The 21,950-nt window shown below is 36.1% G+C and overlaps 1 protein-coding gene across 2 annotated transcripts in view; it reads left to right on the top strand.

The window, feature by feature from the left end:
• PRKDC (protein kinase, DNA-activated, catalytic subunit) overlaps positions 1-21,950 on the top strand; it is a 228,912-nt gene that overhangs the window by 95,557 nt on the left and 111,405 nt on the right. The window contains exons 37-45 of one of the 2 annotated variants that reach the window (XM_047723583.1): positions 2,895-3,080; positions 3,472-3,576; positions 4,631-4,798; positions 6,680-6,807; positions 14,584-14,791; positions 17,724-17,902; positions 19,975-20,143; positions 20,354-20,419; positions 21,523-21,595. In XM_047723583.1, the coding sequence (XP_047579539.1) occupies positions 2,895-3,080; positions 3,472-3,576; positions 4,631-4,798; positions 6,680-6,807; positions 14,584-14,791; positions 17,724-17,902; positions 19,975-20,143; positions 20,354-20,419; positions 21,523-21,595 (1,282 nt within the window). The remainder of the gene's footprint in view (positions 1-2,894; positions 3,081-3,471; positions 3,577-4,630; positions 4,799-6,679; positions 6,808-14,583; positions 14,792-17,723; positions 17,903-19,974; positions 20,144-20,353; positions 20,420-21,522; positions 21,596-21,950) is intronic. The other variant, XM_047723584.1, reaches the window with a different exon arrangement.

The following is a 21,950-nucleotide window of genomic DNA, read 5'->3' on the forward strand; positions in this document are numbered from 1 at the left end:
CAGAGTCTTCTAGTTTTCATCATACAGGTTTTTAATCTCCTTGGTTAAATTTATTCCTAGGTGTTTTATTCTTTTTGGTGCAATTGTAAATGGGATTATTTTCTTAATTTCACTTTCTGATAGTTGGTTATTAGTATATAGAAATGCAGCAGATTTTTATGAATTGATTTTGTGTCCTGCAACTTTATTGATTTTATTGGTTAGTTTTAATAGTTTTTTTTTGGTGGAGTCTTCAGGGTTTCCTATATTTAATATTGTGCCTTCTGCAGATGGACAGTGTTACTTCTTCCCTTCTGTTTTTTATGCTTTTTTTTTCTTTTTCTTCTCTGATTGCTATGACTAGGATTCCCAGTACAATGGTGAATAAAAGTGCTAAGACTAGACATCCTTTTCTTGTTCTTGATTGTAAGGGAAAAGCTCTCCATTTCTCACTATCAAGTATGATGTCAGCTGTGCTTTTGTCATATGTGGCTTTTATTATGTTGAAGTATGTTGCCTATATTCCTGATTTGTTAAGTTTTTATCATGAGTGATTATTGAATTTTATCAGATGTTTTTTCTGCATCTATTAAGATGACCCTATGATTTTTATCATTTATTTTGTTAATGTGGTATATCATGCTAATTGATTTGCAGATGTTGAACCATCCTGGCATCCCTACAATAAACCCCACATGATCATGGTATATGATCCTTTTAGCATATTGTTGAATTTGATTTGCTGATATTTGTTAAGGAGTTTTGCATCTATGTTCATCAGGGATATTTTCCTGTAATTTTCTTTTCTTGTAGTTACTTTGTCTGGTTTTGGTATCAGGGTAATGCTGGCCTCAAGGAATGAGTATGGAAGTATCCACTTGTCTTCTAGTTTTTTTAGAAGAATTTGAGTATTGGTCTTAGTTCTTCCTTAAATGTTTGGTAAGATTCACCAGTGAAGCCATCTGGTCCTGGACTTCTGTTTGTTGAGAGGTTTTTGATTACAGGTTCAACCTCCTTACTATTAATTGGTTTGTTCAGATTATTTATTCGAGATTCAATCTTGGTAAGTTGCATGTTTCTAGGAATTTATCCATTTTTTTCTAGGTTGTCCAATTTGTTGATGAATAATTGTTCATAATGGTTTTTTATGATCTTCTGTTTATCTTTGGTGTGGGAATACTTTTTTGAAACAAGGAAGTTAAGTGAAAGCCTCCCTGAATTCTGAACTTTGAGGCTCTTAGCTCTCTTCCCACAGTTTGGCTCCCAGAATATGGTCAGTTAGGTATATACCCTCAGGCAGGATATAGGAATATTTTGACAAGTCTAAGAGAAAATAAAGATTAAGTGTCATCATTGCCCCACCAACCTACACTGATGCATATTGCCAGTGAGCCTTGGCCACTGCATGGTACTTATAGTCAGTTCCTCGGTATGTGCCAATAGCCAGGGAGCACCAGGCATCAAGAAATGGAATCTAAAAGGGTTAGGCAGGTAAAAAGCCATTTGACACAGAGAATATTCAGTGAGATGGAAATGTAAAGAGAAAAGATCCTCAGAGAGATGAGAGAAAACAGCTTGGCAAAATAAGTATTGCTACTGAAAAGAACACTAAAAGAAAGGAACATTTGGGAACTAAGCATAAGCATCAGAAATTGAAAATTAAATGGTTTTGGAAGATAAAATTTAGGAGCTCTCATAGAGAATAAAAGGCAAAACAGAAAGTGGTAGAGAAAACATGATGAAACTTGGGATCCACTGATAGGTTCCATCACGAGGACCTCTTTCCCAGGGGAAAGACAGACCCTCAAAACAATGTCCCAGAAATGAAGGCCTGGAGCTTCCAGATGGAAAAGAGACATTGAATATCCAGCACAGTGTATGAAAGCAGCCTCACGTGGAACAAATTTCTTGAAAATTCAGAACACAGGGGCTTCAACATGAGAAAAGATTCTAAAAAGTTTCTGTAAGAGACAAGGCGATTACATTTAAGGATCAAGAAATCAGATGCCATTTGTCTTTGGAACTGCAGAGTGGACACTAGAAGACTATACGCCAAATTCCTTCACATTTCAGCAAAAAAGATTCCAACCTGGAGTTCTAAATCTGGCCAGACTATCAGTCATGGGTGAGAGATGAATGCAGGTGTTTCAGATGTGCCAGATCTAAAGGAATCTTATCTCCTATGCACTCTCATCCGTCAGCCAAGAAAGAGGAAGATGTTCGATCTGGGAAGTTGGCTCAAACACAGAGAAGGGGACCAGTCTCCTGGAGGGTGCTGAAGTGACACCCAGAGGGCAGAGATCAAAGACATTCTAGAGTGGGAGCTATGTTGCCACTGAAGTGGAGCTGATAGATTCCTGATGGGTTTAGATGTCTTGAGGCGATTTCATTAATTAAATAAGGAGTGTGTGATGGCAAATAATGATAAGCACATTGAAAACAACAAAGAAAGCAGGCAAGTTAATATTTCAGGGAGATCAGAATGTTGTGTAAAAATGATTGCATTGTCATAATGATAAGAATATTGAATATTAATCTAACCAAAATTAGGATGTCAACTATTGGAAAGGTGGTGGGACAGGAAATATGTGTGTTCAAGCGTGTGTGTATGCTTCTGTGCATGTGTAACAGAGGAGAGTTCATTCTTCCTCTCATCGAGAATGCTCCCAACTAAGAAAGAAGCAATAGGATGAACATGATTTCATAGAGGAGACCACGCCTTATGCTTTTGTGGGAAAATTTACATAATAAGTTGTTCTTCTTAAATTTGAGGAGTTATGAAATAAATAGCTATTACAGAAATAGCATCTTTATTTTCCAACAATAACTTTGATCTGAAAGTAGATTTTGTTATGTATCTACCAGTCTTACTATTGAGGATTTTTCTTCAAGTACCACACACTTATTTATTTCAGGTGAGCACCGTTTTGAATGGTATGTTAGATCAGAGCTTCAGGGATCGAGCCAGCCAGAAATACCAAGGACAGAAACTTGCAAGTACAATTCTGCACAACTGGAAGAAGTGGGACTCCTGGTGGGCCAAAGATTCTACTCCTGAAAGTAAAACAGCAGTGCTGACCTTACTGGCCAAAATTTTGCAGGTATCTTGGGAAACCTTAAAAAATAAGTTGTTTTGGACTCTGTAAGTTTTATCTTTAAAAATATGATGGAGATTTCTTAAGAAGTTCATTGGTTTGATAAGTAAAAATATTTTCACTGGGTATTTCCTGTGGTTATCTTACATTTTATACTTTTTCCATTATTATCATTTATACTCATTATCCCTTCCCGTACTTTACCTTGTTAGTGTCTTTACATGCATTGTCTTACCAGATAGATTTAAAATATTTCAGAACAAGAATTGTTAAAATACTATTGAAGCCGAGGAACAAATTTGTAATTATTTCTGAAATTAAAAAACTTGGAAAATATGTTAATGGAAATTAGAGGGATAATATAGAAACGTATCATGTTTTATTTCACCTCCTTTAGATTGATTCATCTGTATCCTTTAATACAAATCACAGTGCATTTCCTGAAGTCTTTACAACATATGCTAGTCTACTTGCTGATTCAAAGTTGGGTTTACATTTAAAGGTAAGTGATGCACAAGATTTTTTTTCAGATTACATTCTCCATTATTTTCCCATTTTATAATTTTACATATTTGTGATGTTTTGTTTTTTATTACGGAAAATTTCAAATATATTCAAAGGTAGAGAAAAACTCCTGTCTACCTGTCACTCAGCCTCAATAGCCATCTGTCTGTGGGCATGTCTTTTTCAACTATGCAGCCACTCCTACCCTTGAAGGAGACCTCTGGCATCATGTTATTTGATCTATGCAAATGGTAAATATAATCACAATGAGTTTCCCATACTTCGAAGAATTAATATTTGTTTTTTCACATGTGTAGTTCAAATTGGCTTTTTTGAGAATTGCTATATTAGTGAATGACAGAATTTAAACCAATACTCTGTCATTTTTTTATTAATAAACATATCTTGGTAATTTTTAATATCTTGGTAACTTTTAGAGTCAAGAATTTAATATTATAATTTTAAAGTCCTATAATAGTTAGATTTTATGCTCTAATAAAATGTGGCCTTAATGAAAGATGTCCTTTTAGTAGACCATATGGATATTTCTTTGGAATTTTCTGTTTTGTGGTTAATCACATTTCTCATTCCTCTGTATGAGGGAGCCAGGGAACTTTTTGCCATGCAAGGGAGATAGGAAATATCTCCTAGTTCTTTTAGCTCGTTATGAAGTTCTGAATTAGTTCTGTGAGAAATATTTATAAATTATCCCATAGTTTATTCAGTATGCTCTTTCCACACCAAACTTATCCAGTGTATCTCTATTAGAGTCTATATTTGTAGAAGAAATCACACAGCATCATCATACAGTGTCTTATTTAATCACACATGTATAGCCCTGAGTTGACCCACTGGCCTCTAGGGTAGAAGCCAAGATAGAGTATTGTGTTCAGGTTGGTTTTCAGTGTAATCTAGAAGGTATTCTAAAGTCATTCATTGAATCCACACATTGCTTTATTTGAAAAGCCTTAAGAAAGCAGTAATTTTATTTATTCTGTAGGATACGTAAGCCCTGACTAGTACAATTTCATATGTCTGCATTGCTCCCACAGGGTCAGGCTGTAATTCTTCTTCCATTCTTCACCAGTCTTACTGGAGACAGTCTTGAGGACCTTAAGCATGTTCTTGAAAACCTTATCGTTTCTAATTTCCCTATGAAGTCTGAAGAATTTCCCCCAGGAACTCTGCGGTACAATAATTATGTAGACTGCATGAAAAAGGTTAGTTTTTAGTGTACCAAGTGAAATTAAAAGATTGTTTTTCTGTTACATTTCTTGATGAAAAGAAGTAAGTGAAATATTCAGATTCAGAGATATATTGTGACTTTAAGAATTCAGTTCAATTCATTTTGAAAGCTGGGTAGCTGTGGAGGCAGATGCATATCTAAATCCTTTGGAATTAATTTTTTCCCCTTTTAAATTGAAATCTTTTATACAGAAAAATCTTGTTAAATAGTCTACGAATAATATATAAATTTTGAAAATTAATGCCAAAAAGAGCTAAGAAATAGAATAAAGTAGTGGTTATTTGAGAAATACCTAGTGATTATCACCTATATTATTTAATATACAGACGAAGGTATCTAAAATATCAGTGGCTAAAACAAGGTGATAGATTATTTGTTTCTTCTCTACAATACTAGATTGTTGTTATTTATAACAACTACATACAGGTTTTCCCTGCTATCCAAAAAGTGGAACATTTCTGTGAGAACATTTAAAGCCAAAATGGCATAAAGCAAAGAAGCAATTACCATTAATTTGTGCAGGAATTTTTTGAGCATTCCCAGACCCAAAAAATATCTTCTCTTAGGCCCTTTTGATACCAAAGGACACATCTTGCTAACAGGTGCACAGGATGATTGAGATAAAACAAGATGCTCACAGACAACAGTTCAAAGCTATGGCGCCTTGATGCTGAGATACTGCGTATAGTTCCAGGGGAAAGAGCTTGGTGGTGCCACTCTCAGTGCTCAGGGTACATGCTCCCTCTAGCTTGCCAGTCACCTTTCTTGAATGTTGCATTCCTGCAATCAGCAGGTCATTGATGGGGTGACACCATCATGTAGGTGCCATCTAAGTATCCTGTTCCTAAGCAGTCTGTTACCTGATGGTTATAGCATCCACAAAGATTCTACATAGATCTTTGGTACTTTCTCTTAATGTAAATGTGCTAACGTAAATATAAGTACAGTCACTGAACATTTGAAGGAAGCTTCCAACCTAAAAATAAGTAAATCAACATGAAAAAGGAACTCAGAGGGAACTGAGTCAGTGAAGGGAGATGGGAGATGAGAATATTAAAGAAACTATAACAGTAGCTTCAGAGATGAGAGGACGTATTGTGTCCATGAAGTAGAACAAATAAGTTCTTTTGGGAATTAAATATATAAAAGCAAAAAATTTTTTTTTAAGATTTTATTTATTTATTTGACAGACAGAGATCACAAGTAGGCAGAGAAGCAGGCAGAGAGAGAGGAGGAAGCAGGCTCCTTGCCGAGCAGAGAGCCCGATGCGGGCCTCAATCCCAGGACTCTGGGATCATGACCTGAGCCGAAGGCAGAGGCTTTAACCCACTGAGCCACCCAGGCACCCCAATAAAAGCAAAATTTTTTAAAAATTCACAAAACAGAAGGTAAAATTGAGGATATTTCCTAGAAAGTAGAACAGACAGACATCGAGATGGGAAATGGGAGAGTAGAGAACTTTAGATGAACAGCCTAGAACAGCAGCTGTGCTGCGAAGATGGTGTGGAAAAGACGTGTCCAAAATAAAAAAGCCCCTAGAGTACCTGGAATGGTGAAGACAAAGACCTCAGTGAAAGCGCATCATCGTGGAATTCCAGAACCTGGAATCAGATCTTTCAGAAGATCCTGACTGCTGTAAGAAGGAAAAACATCTGCAAAACCTTAAAAGAATCAAAACTCAAATATTTAGCAAACATTATTATATGCCAGGCATTCATTGTAGCTGCAGAGATTGCAAAAGTGTTAGCATTTGTTACTTCTCTGTGAAACATAGTTTTAATTTTCTATTTTGTTATTAGTACTTGTAAGAACAAAACAAAGATAAAGACCCAAGAAAATTATTATTTTTTTCTAGTTTCTAGATGCATTGAAATTATCTCAAAGTCCTGTATTGTTGCAGTTGATGACAGAAATTCTTTGTCGGGAACAGCAACATGTTATGGAAGAATTATTTCAATCTACTTTCAAAGAGATTGCCAGAAAGTAAGTCATTCTATTCTAGTCTGGGACCCCAGACACCGTACACTTTTTATTTCTATGGGAAATTATCTTCTCTGTTCCAAAAAGTTGAGTGCCAATTGTAGTCAACTCTCACCACTCAATTTTATTTTGTTTTTCTTGATGGAGAAAACTTACTGTGAAAGTTTCAAACATACTCAAAGCTAAAGGGTAAGACCGAAACTGAACATCCAGGTCAAACATGCATGAGGATTTTCCAGCCTCATCAACTCGGTTTTAGCTTCATTTCTTATGAGCTGTAGTTACTGTAATAAAGCAGATCCCTGATGCCATGTCATTTTACCTCTAATTACTTCTTTTTATTTATTAATTTTAGTTCGTTAGCATGCAATGCAATAATGGTTTCTGCAGTAGAATTCAGTGATTCATGACTTACATACAACACCTAGTGCTCATCACAAGTACCCTCTTTAATAACCATCACCCATCAAGCCCATCCCCCACATTCTCCATCAACCCTCAGTTTGCTCTCTATTGGGTTTTTTTTTTTTTTTTTAGATTTTATTTATTTATTTATTTATTTATTTATTTATTTATTTGTCAGAGAGAGGGAGAGAACACAAGCAGGCATAGTGGTAGGCAGAGGCAGAGAGAGAAGCAGGCTCCCCTCTGAGCGGAGCTCAGTGTGAGACTCGATTCCAGAACCCTTGATCATGACCTGGGCCAAAGGCAGCAGCTTAACTGACTGAGCCATCCAGTCATCCCTGTTTGCTCTCTATTGTCTCTTATGATGTGTTTCCCTCTCTCTTTTTTTTCTTTTTCGTCTTACCATATGTCATCTGTTTTGGGGGAGGTAGGGGGAAGAGGGGACGTGTGGGAGAGGGGCACAGGCAGACATGGAGAGACTCTTAAATAGGCTCCATGTCCATACAGAGCCCCACACAGGCTCAGTCTCACAACCCAGAGATCATGATCTGAGCTGAAATCAAGAGTTGGATGCTTAACTGGCTGAGCCACCCAGGCACCCTGGTTCATCTGCTTTCTTTCTTAAATTCCATGTATTAGTGAGTTCGTATGGTATTTGTCTTTCTTTGACTGACTTATTTCACTTAGCATAATATACTCTAGCTCCATCCACATCATTGCAAATGACAAGATTTCTTTTTTCTTTAAATGGCCAATTAATATTCCATTGTATATATATACCCCATATTCTTTATCCATTCTTCTGTTGATGGACATTTGGGCTCTCTCCATAGTTTGACGGTTGTTGTTAATGCTGCTATAAACATCAGCGTGTATGTACCTCTTTGAATCTATATTTTTTATCCTTTGGTTAAATAACTAGTAGTGCAGTTGCTGGATTGTAGGGTGGTTATATTTTTCACTTTTTGAGGAACCTTGATACTGTATTCCAGAATGGCTGTACCAGGTTGCATTTCTACAAACAGTGCCGAAGTGTTCCCCTTTCTTCATATCCTCACCTGCGCCTGCTCTTTCTTGTGTCGTTAATTTTAACCGTTCTGACAGGTGTGAGGTGGTATCTCATCATGGTTTTGATTTGTGTTTCCCTGATGCTCACCTCTAATTACTGCTGTATGTATATCTAAAAATACAGTGTTTTTCTTTGGTTACTATAGTACCAGTATCAGTGGAGCAAAATTATCAGTAATTTCATTTTCAGATGTCTGAAGCATTTGTAATCGTAAATGCTTCAGACTGTTAGATTCTTTTAATTCTGGTCCAAACGAAGTTCTTAAATGGCATTTCACTATTGTATCTCTTAAGTCTGTCTTCATCTAGAACACTCCCCCATCCCTAACTATTCTTTTGTTGTTAAAGAAACCTGAACACTTGGCCTGCATAGTGTGTTACATCCTCAGTTTACCTGATTTTTTTTCCTGTTCTTTTTGTTTAACTTGTTCCTCCAGCCCCAGTTTCCTGTAAGTGGAAAGTTAAGTCTAAAAGCTTAAGTTAGATTCAGGTTTAACTTTGGGCAAGATTACTTAGTAGTGGATGCTTTATATTTCATGTTCATGGCATTTGGGAGTACATAATGTCTAGTAATCCTAATTTTCATGATTAGCCATGTATGACACAGCCTTTTGCTAATGTTCTAGCATACACTTATCATTGTTGCCCCAAGTCATTGATTTTATCAGGAGTTGCCAATGGTCATTTAAAAAAATCCCTTTTTTAGGGTCGCCTGGGTGGCTCAGTCAGTTAAGTGTCTGCCTTTGGCTCAGGTCATGATCTTGGGGTCCTGGGATCAAGCCCTGCATCAGTTCCCTGCTCAGCAGGGAGTCTGCCTCTCTCACTCCCTCTGCCCCTCCCCCCACTCATGTCCTCGCTGTCTCTGTCTCTCTCAAATAAATAAAATCTTTAAAAAAGTTTTTTTGAAAATTAAAAATCCTTTTATATCTTTGACATTTAGGAGCTAGAATTCTGTTGTAATGAACTTGCCTTTATCACTAGAGCTGTTCGGTTACCCAAATACAGTTTTAGTATTTTAGGACATTACAATGGAAAAAAGGGAACAAATTTTATTATTAATTATTATTATTTTTTTAATTTTAAAAGATTTATTTTTTATTTTTAAAGATTTTTAAAATTTTTTTATTAGAGAGAAGAGCAGTGGGGGGAAGAGCAGAGGGAGAGGGAAAGAGAGAGAGAGAATCTTAAGCAAACTTGATGCTGAGCCTGGAGCCCAACATAGCGCTCAGTCTCACAACCTTGAGATCATAACCTGAGCTGAAATCAAGAGTTGGACATTAGGTGACTGAGACACCAGATATTATTAATTTATTAATTACTAACTTTTATTATTTTTTAATTTTTAAAGTAAGGGCTTAATGTCATGGATACTTATGTGACCACTGAGTTTTTTATTGGCATTATTTATATTGATATATAAATATCCATGTTAATTTATCTTACTTAACATATCATAAAGTTCACCTATTTTAAGCATGAAATTTAATAATTTTTCATAACTTTACCAAATAGTACAATCATCACCATAGAGTAATTTCATCCTCTCAGTAAGATCCTATGTCAACTTCCATTCCCATTCCCAGCCCCAGGCAATCACCAGTCTACTTTCAGTCTTTATAAATTTGCTTTTTCTTAACATGTCATATAAATGGAATCATACAACATGGGATCTCTTATGTCTGCCTTCTTTTTTCAGCAAGGTTTGGAGGTTTGTTCATGATAGCATGAATCAGCAGTACATTTTTATTGACATTTTTAAAAAATCATAATTAACCAACAACTATAGAACGTCCTACACAACAGGGGAATACACGTTCTCTTTGAGCACATATAGAAGCCATAAAACAAATCTTAAATCTAAATTTAAAATGACTGAAATCTTACAAAGTATATTCTCCAACCACAATGAAGTTAAATTAGGAATCAATAACAGAAGAAAACTTGAGGAATCCAAAAACATTTCTAAATATCCAACTAATTAATATATTTCTAAGTAGCCCTTAGGTCAGAGAAGAAATTAAAAGGGAAATCATGTAGCATTTTGATTGGAATAAAGTAAGAATAAAGCATATCCAAATGTACGAGATGCAACTAAAGCAGTGCTTACTTAGGAATTTGTATCTTTTAATACCTATATGAGAAAAAAAGGAAATATCAGTAAATAATCAGTAAATATAAATAATCAGTAAATATAAGCCTGTGCCTTAAAATCAAGAAAAAGAAAACTAAACTGAAAGCACGCAGGAGGAAGGGAATAATAAAGATTGGAGTGAAAAGTAATGAAATCGAAATTAGAAAAATGGTGGAGAAAAATCAATGAAACCAAAACTGGTTCTTTGAAATGGTAGACGAAATTGATAGACTGTTAGCTGGACAAACTAGGACTAAAAGAGAAGGTACAATTCATGAAAATTAGGAATAAAAGAGGGAACATTAGTACTGACCTCTCAGAAATTAAAAAGATAATAGGAAAATATTAGAATGACATCATGTCAACAAATTCAGCAACTTAACTAAAGTGGACAGATTCCTAAAAAGTCACAAACTACCAAAACTGACTCAAGAAGAAATAGAAAATCTGAGTATACGGGTTTTTTTTTTTTTTTTAATTTATTTAACAGAGAATGCGAGAGAGGGAACACAAGCAGGGGGAGCGGGAGAGGGAGAAGCAGGCTTCCGCTGAGCAGGGAGCCAAATGCAGGCCTTGATCTCAGGGTGCTGGGATCATGACCCGACCCAAAGGCAGACACTTAACAACTGAGCCACCCAGGTGCCCTGAGTATACCTTTAATAAGTAAATAAATAGAAATGTTCATTTAAAATCTTCTCACATGGGAAAGCTCAGACCCAGATAGCTTCCCTGGCAAATTTTCATCAAATATTTAAAGAAGAAATAAGACAGACACTTCATGAAGTTTTTGGAAAATAGGGAGAAGGAAATGAGTACTTCCCAACTTATCCTTTGACGCTAGTCTCATACGGATAACAAAGCCAGACAGAAACATTGTAAGAAACCTATAGACCAATATCCTTCAAGAATATAGACACAAATTTTTTTTTTTTTTAAGATTTTATTTATTTGTCAGAGAGAGCATGTGCGCACAAGCAGGCAGAGTGGCAGACAGAAACAGAGAAGTAGGCTCCCCACTGAGCAAGGATCCCGATGCGGGAGTTGATCCCAGGACCCTGGGATCATGACCTGAGCCAAAGACAGCCATTTAACTGACTGAGCCACCCACGTGTTCCAAAATTTTTCAAAAATATATTAAAACACCAAATGCAGCAACTTATATATATTCTACACTATAACCAATGGGATTTGCCCTAGGAATACAAAACTAGATGAGCATCTAAGAATCAAATAATAGTATATACTATATTAAAAGACTAAAGGACGAAACTACATTATCATTTCAGTAGGTACAGATAAATTTTCGACAAGATCCAATATCCGTGATAAAAAGGACAAAAGGTCATCCATGAAAAACCAATAGCCAACAAAATATTTAATAGTAGAAGACTGAGTGCTTTCCTCCTAAATTTGGGAACAAGGCAAGAGCCTCTGCCCTTTTCAATTCAGTGTGATACCGGAGGTTCTAGCCAGTGCAGTCAGGCAAGAGAAAGAAATAAAAGGCAACCAAATTGGAAAAAAAAGGAGCAAACTCTTTTTCTTTTCCTTCTCTTTCTTTTTTTTTTTCTTTCTTTCCTTTTTTTTTTTTTTTTTGATAGCATACATATATGTGGTTGGAGTGGTGTGGTGTAGAGGAAGAGGGAGAGAAGCCCAAGTAGACTCCAAGCTGAGTGCAGACCCTGAGTTGGGGCTCAATCCCATGATCCTGAGACCATTACCTAGCCGAATCAAGAATTAGAAGTTCAACTGACTGAGCCACCCAGGTTGCCCCCAAACTGTCTTTATTCACACATGGCATGAGATAGAAAATCCTAAAGATCTGCAGAAAGCTATTGGAACTAATAAACAATTTTACAAAATTTGTAGGCTCAGGATCAATGTTAAAAAATCAATTACTTTTCTATATATGAGCAGAAAACATTCAAAACTATAATTAGGAATATAATTACACTCATAGTAGCACCAAAAAGAACAAAGTACTTAAGAATAAATTTAACAAAAGAAGTTTAAGACTTGTACACTAAAAATTACAACCCATTGCTAAAGAAAATTAAAAAATTAAAGATTTAAATAAATGGAGAGACATTCTATGTTCATGAATTTGAAGATTCAATATTGTTAACATGGCATTAAGTTGATATGTAAATTTAATGCAGTCCCTCTCAAAATTCCAGCAGGACATTTTTGTGTGTGTGCAATTTAAAATTGTGTTCATTTTAATTGTAACTTACCTAGAATATACTCTCTAGGATAAACAATGAAAGTTTATGTTCTGAAATCACTTGGTAATATATTTTTCAATATGTGGTTATTAAACCAATTAGTTAGGTTTGCTTATTTTAGTTAATATTCAAATTTTAGAAATTTTTTATGTTTTTAAAATATTTACATGATTTGGAAGCCATAACTGTGTAATGAGCTGCATTTGAGAGTCTTGCTTTTGTCCCTATCCCCTCTCTTATTCCTCTTTACCCCCCTTTTTTTTCCACGTCATATCTTCTACAGATCACTCCCTGTCAAAACCTAAAGATCTTCCTCAATCATTTTTTATTTAAATAACTGGGTAATTATTTGTTGTACAGAATTAGCATAGTATTTTGAAGCAGCCCCCTACTGATAGACTTTTGGGTTCAATCTTTTGTTGTTAAAAATAACACAGTGAATAGCCCTATGTATATGTCTTTTTTTTTTTTTTTTTTTTTTGGCCAGTGTATCTTTAGAGTGGATTCCTAAACATAATTTAAAAGGTAAATGCATTTGTTATTTTGCCAGCTTTCACAGCATCCTTTATTTGGGGGCTATAATTATTTGCATTTCCCGGCGTATGGGTGTCTATTTCATCACAGTCTTGCCAATAGAGTATATTGTCAAACATTTGGATTTTTTCCAGTTTTATAGGTGAGAAAGAATTTCTCAGTGTTTCTCTAATTTATATTTCTCTCATTACGAGTGAAATAGAGCATATATTCATCTATTTCAAGCTCACTTGCATTCATGTTCAATAAACTATCTGCTTGCCTTTTTTTTTAAAGGTTTTATTTATTTATTTATTTATTTATTTATTTATTTATTTATTTATTTGTCAGAGAGGGAGAGAGCACAAGCAGGGGAGAAGTAGGCCCCCCACTGAGCAGGGAGCCCGATGTAGGGCTTGATCCCAGGACTCTGGAATGACCTGAGCTGAAGGCAAATACTTAACCAAGTGAGCCACCCAGGTGTCTCTGCTGGCCCATTTTTATAATCAGATTTGAATTTTTTTCTTTTCTTCCTCCTTTTAGCTTACTCTAGAAGAGTTTTAGGTCTATGCATCTCTGCTGTGCTCATTATCAGGAAGCTCCTCAAAAGGATTTAAATCTAAGATAGTGCCCAAATAAATATTACAGAAGCCCATGTAGCATCTAGTAGTGTCCTGAGCCTGACTGAATTACTTCTAAATTCTAAATTTTTTGCCCTGGTTCATGTTTGAATACTCGGTATCAGGATTTTAATGATTATTTAGTCTTAACCTCGTATTTTTGTAGGTGAGGAAACTATGTATTCTTGGTTTATAGACAAAAATCTTACAGAGATTGTTCAAATATCTTATATTCCAGATGAGAATATAAAGGGCCAGATGAGTATATCTCTGTATAGGAAATGGGGATTGCAGTTTATTACTAGGAAGAGACTAGCATTTTTCTTTTTTCTTTTTTTTAACTACAGTTTGTTAGTCACCATAAAATACATCATTAGTTTTTGATGCATTGTTCCAAGATTCATTGTTTAAGTGCAACACCCAGTGCTCCATGCAATACGTACCCTCCTTAATACCCACTAGAATTTTTAAATTATACCTCCTGAGTTTCAAATTCTGAAACTGTGATTGTCTTCAGGCCTGAGACTCTCCCAAAGCCTTACAGATGTTTTCTTAAAAAAAAAAAAAAAAAATCAGATTTGAAAGTAAATGAAAACAATTCTTCTTAATGCCTAAGTTTGGCATGAAGATTTCTGGGGATGAGTACAATAATATGGTTCATGTACAAATGTTGCTTGTATTTCATGGTTTTTATATATAGTACTCTTTAAAGTTATATTTTAGATTTAAAGTCATTGGTGGTTATTTTGTTATGTGGGTAGGCACTTGTAAAATATTAGTTCAAAGCAGGGATGTTCATATAATTTTCTTTCTTTCTTAGGAGTTCATGTGTCACACAATTAGCCCTTTTGGAAAGGGTGTACAGAATGTTCAAGAGGGATGACCTGCTTTCAAATGTTACTCGCCAAGCATTTGTAGATCGCTCTCTCCTCACCCTGTTGTGGCATTGTAGCCTGACTGCTTTAAGAGAATTCTTTAGCAAAATTGTGGTGGATGCCATTGATGTGTTGAAGTCTAGATTTACAAAGGTATAGTACATCTATTATTAAGTTTAATATTAGTAAGAATTGACAGATCTTCTTTAACAGTGTCCTTAAAAATTGCAGTGTGTTCACTCAGAGGATCTTTATTGCTCAAGGAGCATTACCTCAACAGTTTGATAACAATCTGTAGTTACAAGGGATCTGCATTAGTTTCCTCTATATTAAACTACCACCAGTGTAGCTTAGAGCATCAGAAATTTATTCTTTCATAGTTCTGCAGGCCAGAAATTAGTATCCTTGGGTTTAAATCAAGGTGTTGTGAGGCTCCAAAGGCCCTAGGGGCAAATCCATTCTTTGCCTCTTCCAGCTTTTGGTGGCTGCCAGCATTCCTTGGCTTGTGGCCTGATCACACCTCTTTTTGCTTCTGTGGTCACATTGTCTTGTGTCTAATCACTCTCTTGTAAATATATAATTGCATTTAGGACCCACTTGGATAATCCACCCATCTCAGGATCGTTTACTTGATTTTATCTGTATAATCCTATTTATCATATGAGCTAACAGTCATGGTTCTTGTGATTAGAACGTGGGTATTTGTAAGGAGATATTATTCAGTTGAATATAGTCTGCCTGCACTGAATGTTCCCACTTGCAAAATACATTTATCCCATCTCAAAATCCCCCAAAGTCTAAATGCATTACCTTACCTCATCAACTTTTAAGTCCAAAGTTGTATCTGCATATCATCAACTCTGAATCCTAACTTTCATCATTTAAATCATATGAATCAGATATGGGTGGGATTCTGGGTGTGATCCATCTTGGGGCAAAGTTCTTAACATTTGTGGAAACGTGAAACTAGAAAACAAGTAATTTGTTTCCAGAAGACAGTGGTTTGACAGGTGGGGTGACTGTTATATTCATTCCTGTTCCAAAAAGGAGAAAGTGAAGTAAGAAAGAAGTTAGTGTTCCATAACACTTTCAAGGTCCAGGCAGGCAAATTCTGTTAGGTTTTGAGACCCAGGAATAATGCTTTGTGGCTTTATGTTCTCCCCTCTGGATCAAAGCCTTCATTCTTGGAGTCATTCTGCTTTTTTCTTGAAGAGTAGTATATATTTGCAGCTGAGTAGTTTTATCAGTCTGTTTCTTACCTGTAGAATTCAAAGAGTACAAGAGCCCTTTTTTTTTTCCCCCTCATTTCTTTTTTTCTCTATCCCATTCAGTCCAAGCTGGTGGTATATCTTCTGATACGATGTTTTCAAAAAAAAGATAGCTCTCTTGTGTGTCTTGGAGGTTTTCTCTATTAGACAAGAGAGTCCTCCACCAATCTGGTGGATAATTGCGTCTCTATTCCTGGCTCTGCTGAAATGGTTGAGGGCATCCATGAGTCCCATGCTTAATTTCTTCAGCACTAGCTCAAGATTGTCTAGCCGTACACCCTTGTTCTTCTCTCCAGACCCACTTTTCTAACAGTGAATCCACTCTAATATTAGCATCTTTTACCATCTGGGTAAACTGAGAATTTCTCAAACCATCACATTTTGGTTCTTTTTCCTTACCAGTTCTTAACTCCATTTATCTCTTACACCTCACACTGTATTATGAGCAGCAAAGAAGAAAGCAGGCAGACACCTTCAACAAATTTACTTAGAAATTTTCTCAGCTAAATGTATAAATGCATGGCTTACAAGTTCTGCTGTGTGTGTAACTATAGAACACTATTCAGCTAAGTTTTCTGCCACTGTATAACAAGGATCCTCTTTACTCCAGTTTCCAAAAATGTGTTATTTCCTTTTGAGACCTCACCAGAAACTACTTTAATATCCAGTTTCTACCAAAAATGTATTTATGATTGAGAAGTTCTGTAAGACAGTTTTAGCTTTTTCTGCTATGCTTTTCATTTCCTTCTGAGCCCTCACCAGCAATGCCTTCATTGTTGGTATTTCTCCAGCAGTCTCTACAGGCAGTTGGCTTTTTCTGTCACGCATGGCAAATTTCTTTCAGCCTCTACCTATCATCCATTTGTTAGAGCAGATCCAACTCTTGATACTAGAATGTGTATTAGTTTCCTTAATCTTAAGTAATAAATTATCATAAGCTTGGTGACTTAGAACAACAGAAATTTATTCTTTCCCAGTTTGGGAGCCCAGAAGTCCAAAATTAGTTTCACTGAGCTGAATTTATGGTGTTGTCATGGCAGTGCTTGCCCCAGTGTCCCTGAGTCCACTGCTTGCCACCCTCCAGCTTTTGATGGCTACTGGCATTCTTCAGTATGTGACTGCATCATTCTGGCCTCTAATTCTGTCATCACATTCCTTTTTCCCCGTATGTCTCCTTCCCTCTCTCTGTCCTTTTACAAGATTACATGTGGTTTTATTTACAGCCCACAGGAACAATCTAGAATTATCTCCCTATCTCAAGATCCTTAATCACATTTGCAAACTCCTTTTTTTGAGAGAATTCTTTAGCAAAATTGTGGTGGATGCCATTGATGTGTTGAAGTCTAGATTTACAAAGGTAAATGACATTGCATTCATAGGTTCTAGGGATTAGGGTGTGGATATCTTTAGAAAATACCGTAAATAGTTGAAAATTTTGTTGTTGTTGTTGTTGTTTATTTTTTTTTCAGTGTTCCAAGATTCCAAAATTTTGTTTTTTTAATACATTGAAATTTCACCTGCTATTGTCATATCTTCGATAAGATTTTGTGCAAAAGCCCTATACTCATGTTCTAAGTTTACTAATTGGACATTGCGCATTACTTCCTGCCACACTTAATATAACACATAAATATTTAAACCTATGTTCCTGACCTTGGGTGGTCTCCTATTGAAGTGATTCAATATTTGTGTTAAAATTAGTCTCTATGTAAAGAGCATTGAGTATTAAATATATTTAATTGAATATTTAATAAATTCAATAAACTATTTTTCATGTTTGATAAGACCAAAGATAATCATCTCTTACCTTTCCTTAGCTAAATGAATCTATCTTTGATACTCAAATCACTAAGAAGATGGGCTATTATAAAATGCTAGAAGTGATGTATTCTCGTCTTTCAAAAGATGATGTTCACTCAAAAGAATCTAAAATTAATCAAGTTTTCTACGGCTCATGTGTTACAGAAGGAAATGAACTTACAAAGACACTTATTAAGTAAGATTTTAGTTAACTTTGTTATTTGATTTATATTTGATTCATTGTATTTGATTCGTTAATATTTTTGATGCATATATTTTTATGCTTGTATGTAATGTGAATAAATGGTTAAGTTTGTTTAAAAATGGGTTTTTAGGGGCACCTGAGTGGCTCAGTGGGTTGAAGCCTCTGCCTTCGGCTCAGGTCATGATCCCAGGGTTCTGGGATCGAGCCCCACATCGGGGTCTCTGCTCGGCGGGGAGCCTGCTTCCTCCTCTCTCTGCCTGCTTCTCTGCCTACTTTGATCTCTGTCTCTCAAATAAAGAAATAAAATCTTTATTTAAAAAATTGGGTTTTTATAGTTCTTGTTTTTTTATAGTTCTTGTTTTTTTTTCTAGTACAAACTACTTACATAGACTTTAATGTAGCAGGTTATTGGGTAGCATGTTTTAATCTAAACTCATCTTTTATAAGGAGTGAAACTTTTTCTGTCTTACTGGTTTTTTTTCCCACCATTTTACCCCCCTTAATAGCTTGATACATTTTTAATGGTATAATTTGCAATATGAAGGTATTTTATTTTTCCTGACTGCAATTTGAAATGAAAGGAATGGCAGTATGTTCAAACAGGTATTCCATAAAATACAAAGTAACCAAATACATTTTCTCTAAAACTGGCCTTCTAGGGGCACCTGGGTGGCTCAGAGGGTTAAGCCTCTGCCTTCAGCTCAGGTCATGGTCCCAGGGTCCTGGGATCGAGTCCCACATCGGGCTCTCTGCTCAGCGGGAGCCTGCTTCTTTCTCTCCCTCTGCCTGTCATTTCCTCTGTTTGTACTCTCTCTCTCTCTCTCTGGCAAATAAATAAATAAAATCTTTAAAAAAAAAAAAAAAAAAAACCTGGCCTTCTAATGAAGTTCCCTCTCAGTGAATATTGAACACAGACATTGCCATGTCTCATTTTGCATATCCCAAACAAGCTTATCCTTACTTTCCTCTTACCCTAATTCTTACTTTATCTCTTCTGGGAATGACATCACCATCCATTCATTTGCACCGAGAGTCCTGTTTTATTTTTCCTTCTTCATCTCTCCAGTCTCCTTGCACACCCTGTCAGTCACCAAATCTGGTGGATTTTATCTCCTCAGCCTTCCCAACCCTGGGACCCTTCTTTCATCCTCCTTCCTTCATTCAGTGTAGTGTCTGGTGTTCTTTGGTGAACCACTGAAGTGAATCTCCTTCATAGTTTTTCTCCTGCTCCTGGGCTTGTCTCTCTCAGTTTTTCCATACTGCTGCCAGTATGATAGTACATCTGCAGTATGAGCCTGATAGTTTCATTCTCCTACCTAAAACACTTCAAAAGAACTTCATCTTCAGTATCAGGGACCAGCAGAATTTTTCATTAAAGGGCCTGCCTGCTAGTAACTGTTTTCAGCTTTGCAGGCTGTATGGTCTCTTTCAACTACTACACTGTCCTGGGAAAGCAGACATAAACAATATGTAAATGAATGGGCATGGCTATGTTCTGACAGAACTGTTTTCAGAAGTAGTTGGCCACCTGGGCACTGTTTGGAGACACCATCCTGCCAAATGAAGTCTGAGCTCCTTAGCATGGCAGGCAAGTTCTAGGAATGCACCCCTCTCCACCTTTTGCTCATTGCCAGCCACCCACCTTATCTTCCAAGCACACTTACTGTAAGTGACACTCTTCTCTCTGTTCATAATCCTCATATATGTTTTCCCTTTGACTAACTTAGAATTCAAAATACAGTTCCAGTATTTTCTCTGAAAACCTATGTTGGCTCCTTCACCTGGGTTACTGTCCATCCTCCTTGCTTCCACCTCTTATTGTGCTGGTTGCTGTTGCTGTGCTTACCACAGTGTGGTGAAATCCCTGGACACTGCCTTTGCCTTGTGATGGGTGTAGGTTCAATGACTTGCTTGTCTTTCCAGTACCTGGTACTATACCATACACAAACATGACACTCAGAAAAGGCTGAATTGAATTGAGATACTATAGTCTGGCATTTTTGGGCTTGAGCAATGATTTCCCTGTTAAATGAATTAATTTTTAACCTGGATCTACTCTGCAGATTGTGCTATGATGCATTTACAGAGAACATGGCGGGTGAGAATCAGTTGCTGGAGAGGAGAAGACTTTACCATTGTGCTGCGTACAACTGTGCCATTTCTGTTATCTGCTGTGTCTTCACCGAATTAAAATTTTACCAAGGTTTTCTCTTTAGTGAAAAACCTGAAAAGGTAGACTGAAATTTTCACTGTTGCTGTAGGATTTCATGTTAGATTATATAAATTAAAATTATATAATAATTTGCACATTCTTATAATATTAAAGATGTAGTTCTTGTTGTTCTGAATATGTGTGTGTGTATGTGTGTGTGTGTATAAGTAGCATCAGCAGTAAGGCTCTCCACTATTCAGATATTTTTATATGACTCTTTGGATTTACAGAACTTGCTTATTTTGGAAAATCTGATTGACCTGAAGCGCTGCTATACATTTCCTATAGAAGTTGAGGTGAGTGAAATTTTTCAATGGTGTTTTTTAGTTTAAAAAGCTTACCAAGTACTTAGAGAAAAAAAAATATGTTGAACATGTTAATCTCAATATCTAAGTCTGCTTTGAACTATAAAATCTGGCAGTTTAATATAGTTTAACCTGAGGTCCAATCTCAGGCAATTGTAAAAAAAATATGATCATAACTTGATTTTTCCCTTTCTTAACTAGTAAAAGATAGAAAATGGCAATAAAAGGAGCTGTTATGACATATCCCAGAAGTTGTTTCCTGAGTAAATTCCTCTGGTCAGTGAAATTGAGACCCATCCAGATACAGAATTATGATGCTATGGCCCTGCTTGGGTGATTTGGCAGGATAATGGGGTGCTGTGAGTAGAAGTCATGGGAATAATTCGAAAACTTGCTGTGGTAAATGTGACAAGCTTGATTTTAGTCAAGCTAAGTTTGACATGCCAGCCTCAGAGATTGGTGGGAGTTTATAGTTACAGCCTTTCACGGCCCCCTGGAAATGGGAATTGGGCAAAGTGCCAGAGCTTGTACACCATGGTCTAGGTCAGGAGCTGTCACTCATGTTAGTATGCATGACTGCTGACCTCACTATGTCTGAGTGGTTCATGAGTTCATGTAAATGATTGCTTTCTTCCTTTTGCTCTTTGGGAACAAGACTAGGAACTTTTTTCAAGGTATATGTTCAAAGAACAACAACAACAAAAAAAAATGCACTCACTTGCTATATGTTACTTCTGAACTTTACAATAGCACTGTAAGGTGCTATGATATACCATAACTGTATAGTTGAGGAAACTGAGGCTTATAGATCAAGTACAGACTATTGGTAATCTGGGCATGTGGCTGTCAGCTTAGCCCACACTGGGTCCCAGAGCACAGAGGGGAGGCAAATGCCTCAGTGGGCTTCTCTGTGGGAAAAGCATTTCTTAAGGGTACTCACCTGTCTTTGTTTGTGAATATTTTTTGGTGATTTGAAATTTGATAAAAGTCTTGTTTAAAAATTAATTTATTTTTTGCCAAATTGCTACTAAAATTGAAAGTGTGTGATCATGATTCTAAAAAGTTTTAAGTTGTGTATTTGTTTTGCCTAATAGGTTCCTATGCAAAGAAAGAAAAAATACATTGAAATTAGGAAAGAAGCCAGGGAAGCCACAAATGGGGATTCAGGTAGGATGTTTTCAAAATGATGAGAAAGATTCTAATTTGTTATGTAACAAGTGGCATTTGTTATGTAAATAAAAATATTTTAAATATCCAAAAAACATTGAAATTGAGTTTGCAAAGATTTTAAGTCACAAATAGAATTGTATTTTAAAAGAAATTCAATTAGCTAAACTTTTAACTACATAGAAAGATCTCAGAATGGCCAAAGAAGGCTGAGAAATCGTATGCTTTTTTAAAAAGTGCAAGATCAGTTCATAGTCATTCATTTGCATATGGATTATGTTTGTATTTTGTTTAAATACATTCAGAAACCTGTGTTAAAATGTAAGTACCTTCCTGCCACTCCTGTGCTCCAAAC

This window comes from Lutra lutra, chromosome 4 (genome assembly GCF_902655055.1).
Source record: "Lutra lutra chromosome 4, mLutLut1.2, whole genome shotgun sequence".
Classification (NCBI taxonomy): Eukaryota; Metazoa; Chordata; class Mammalia; order Carnivora; family Mustelidae; genus Lutra; species Lutra lutra.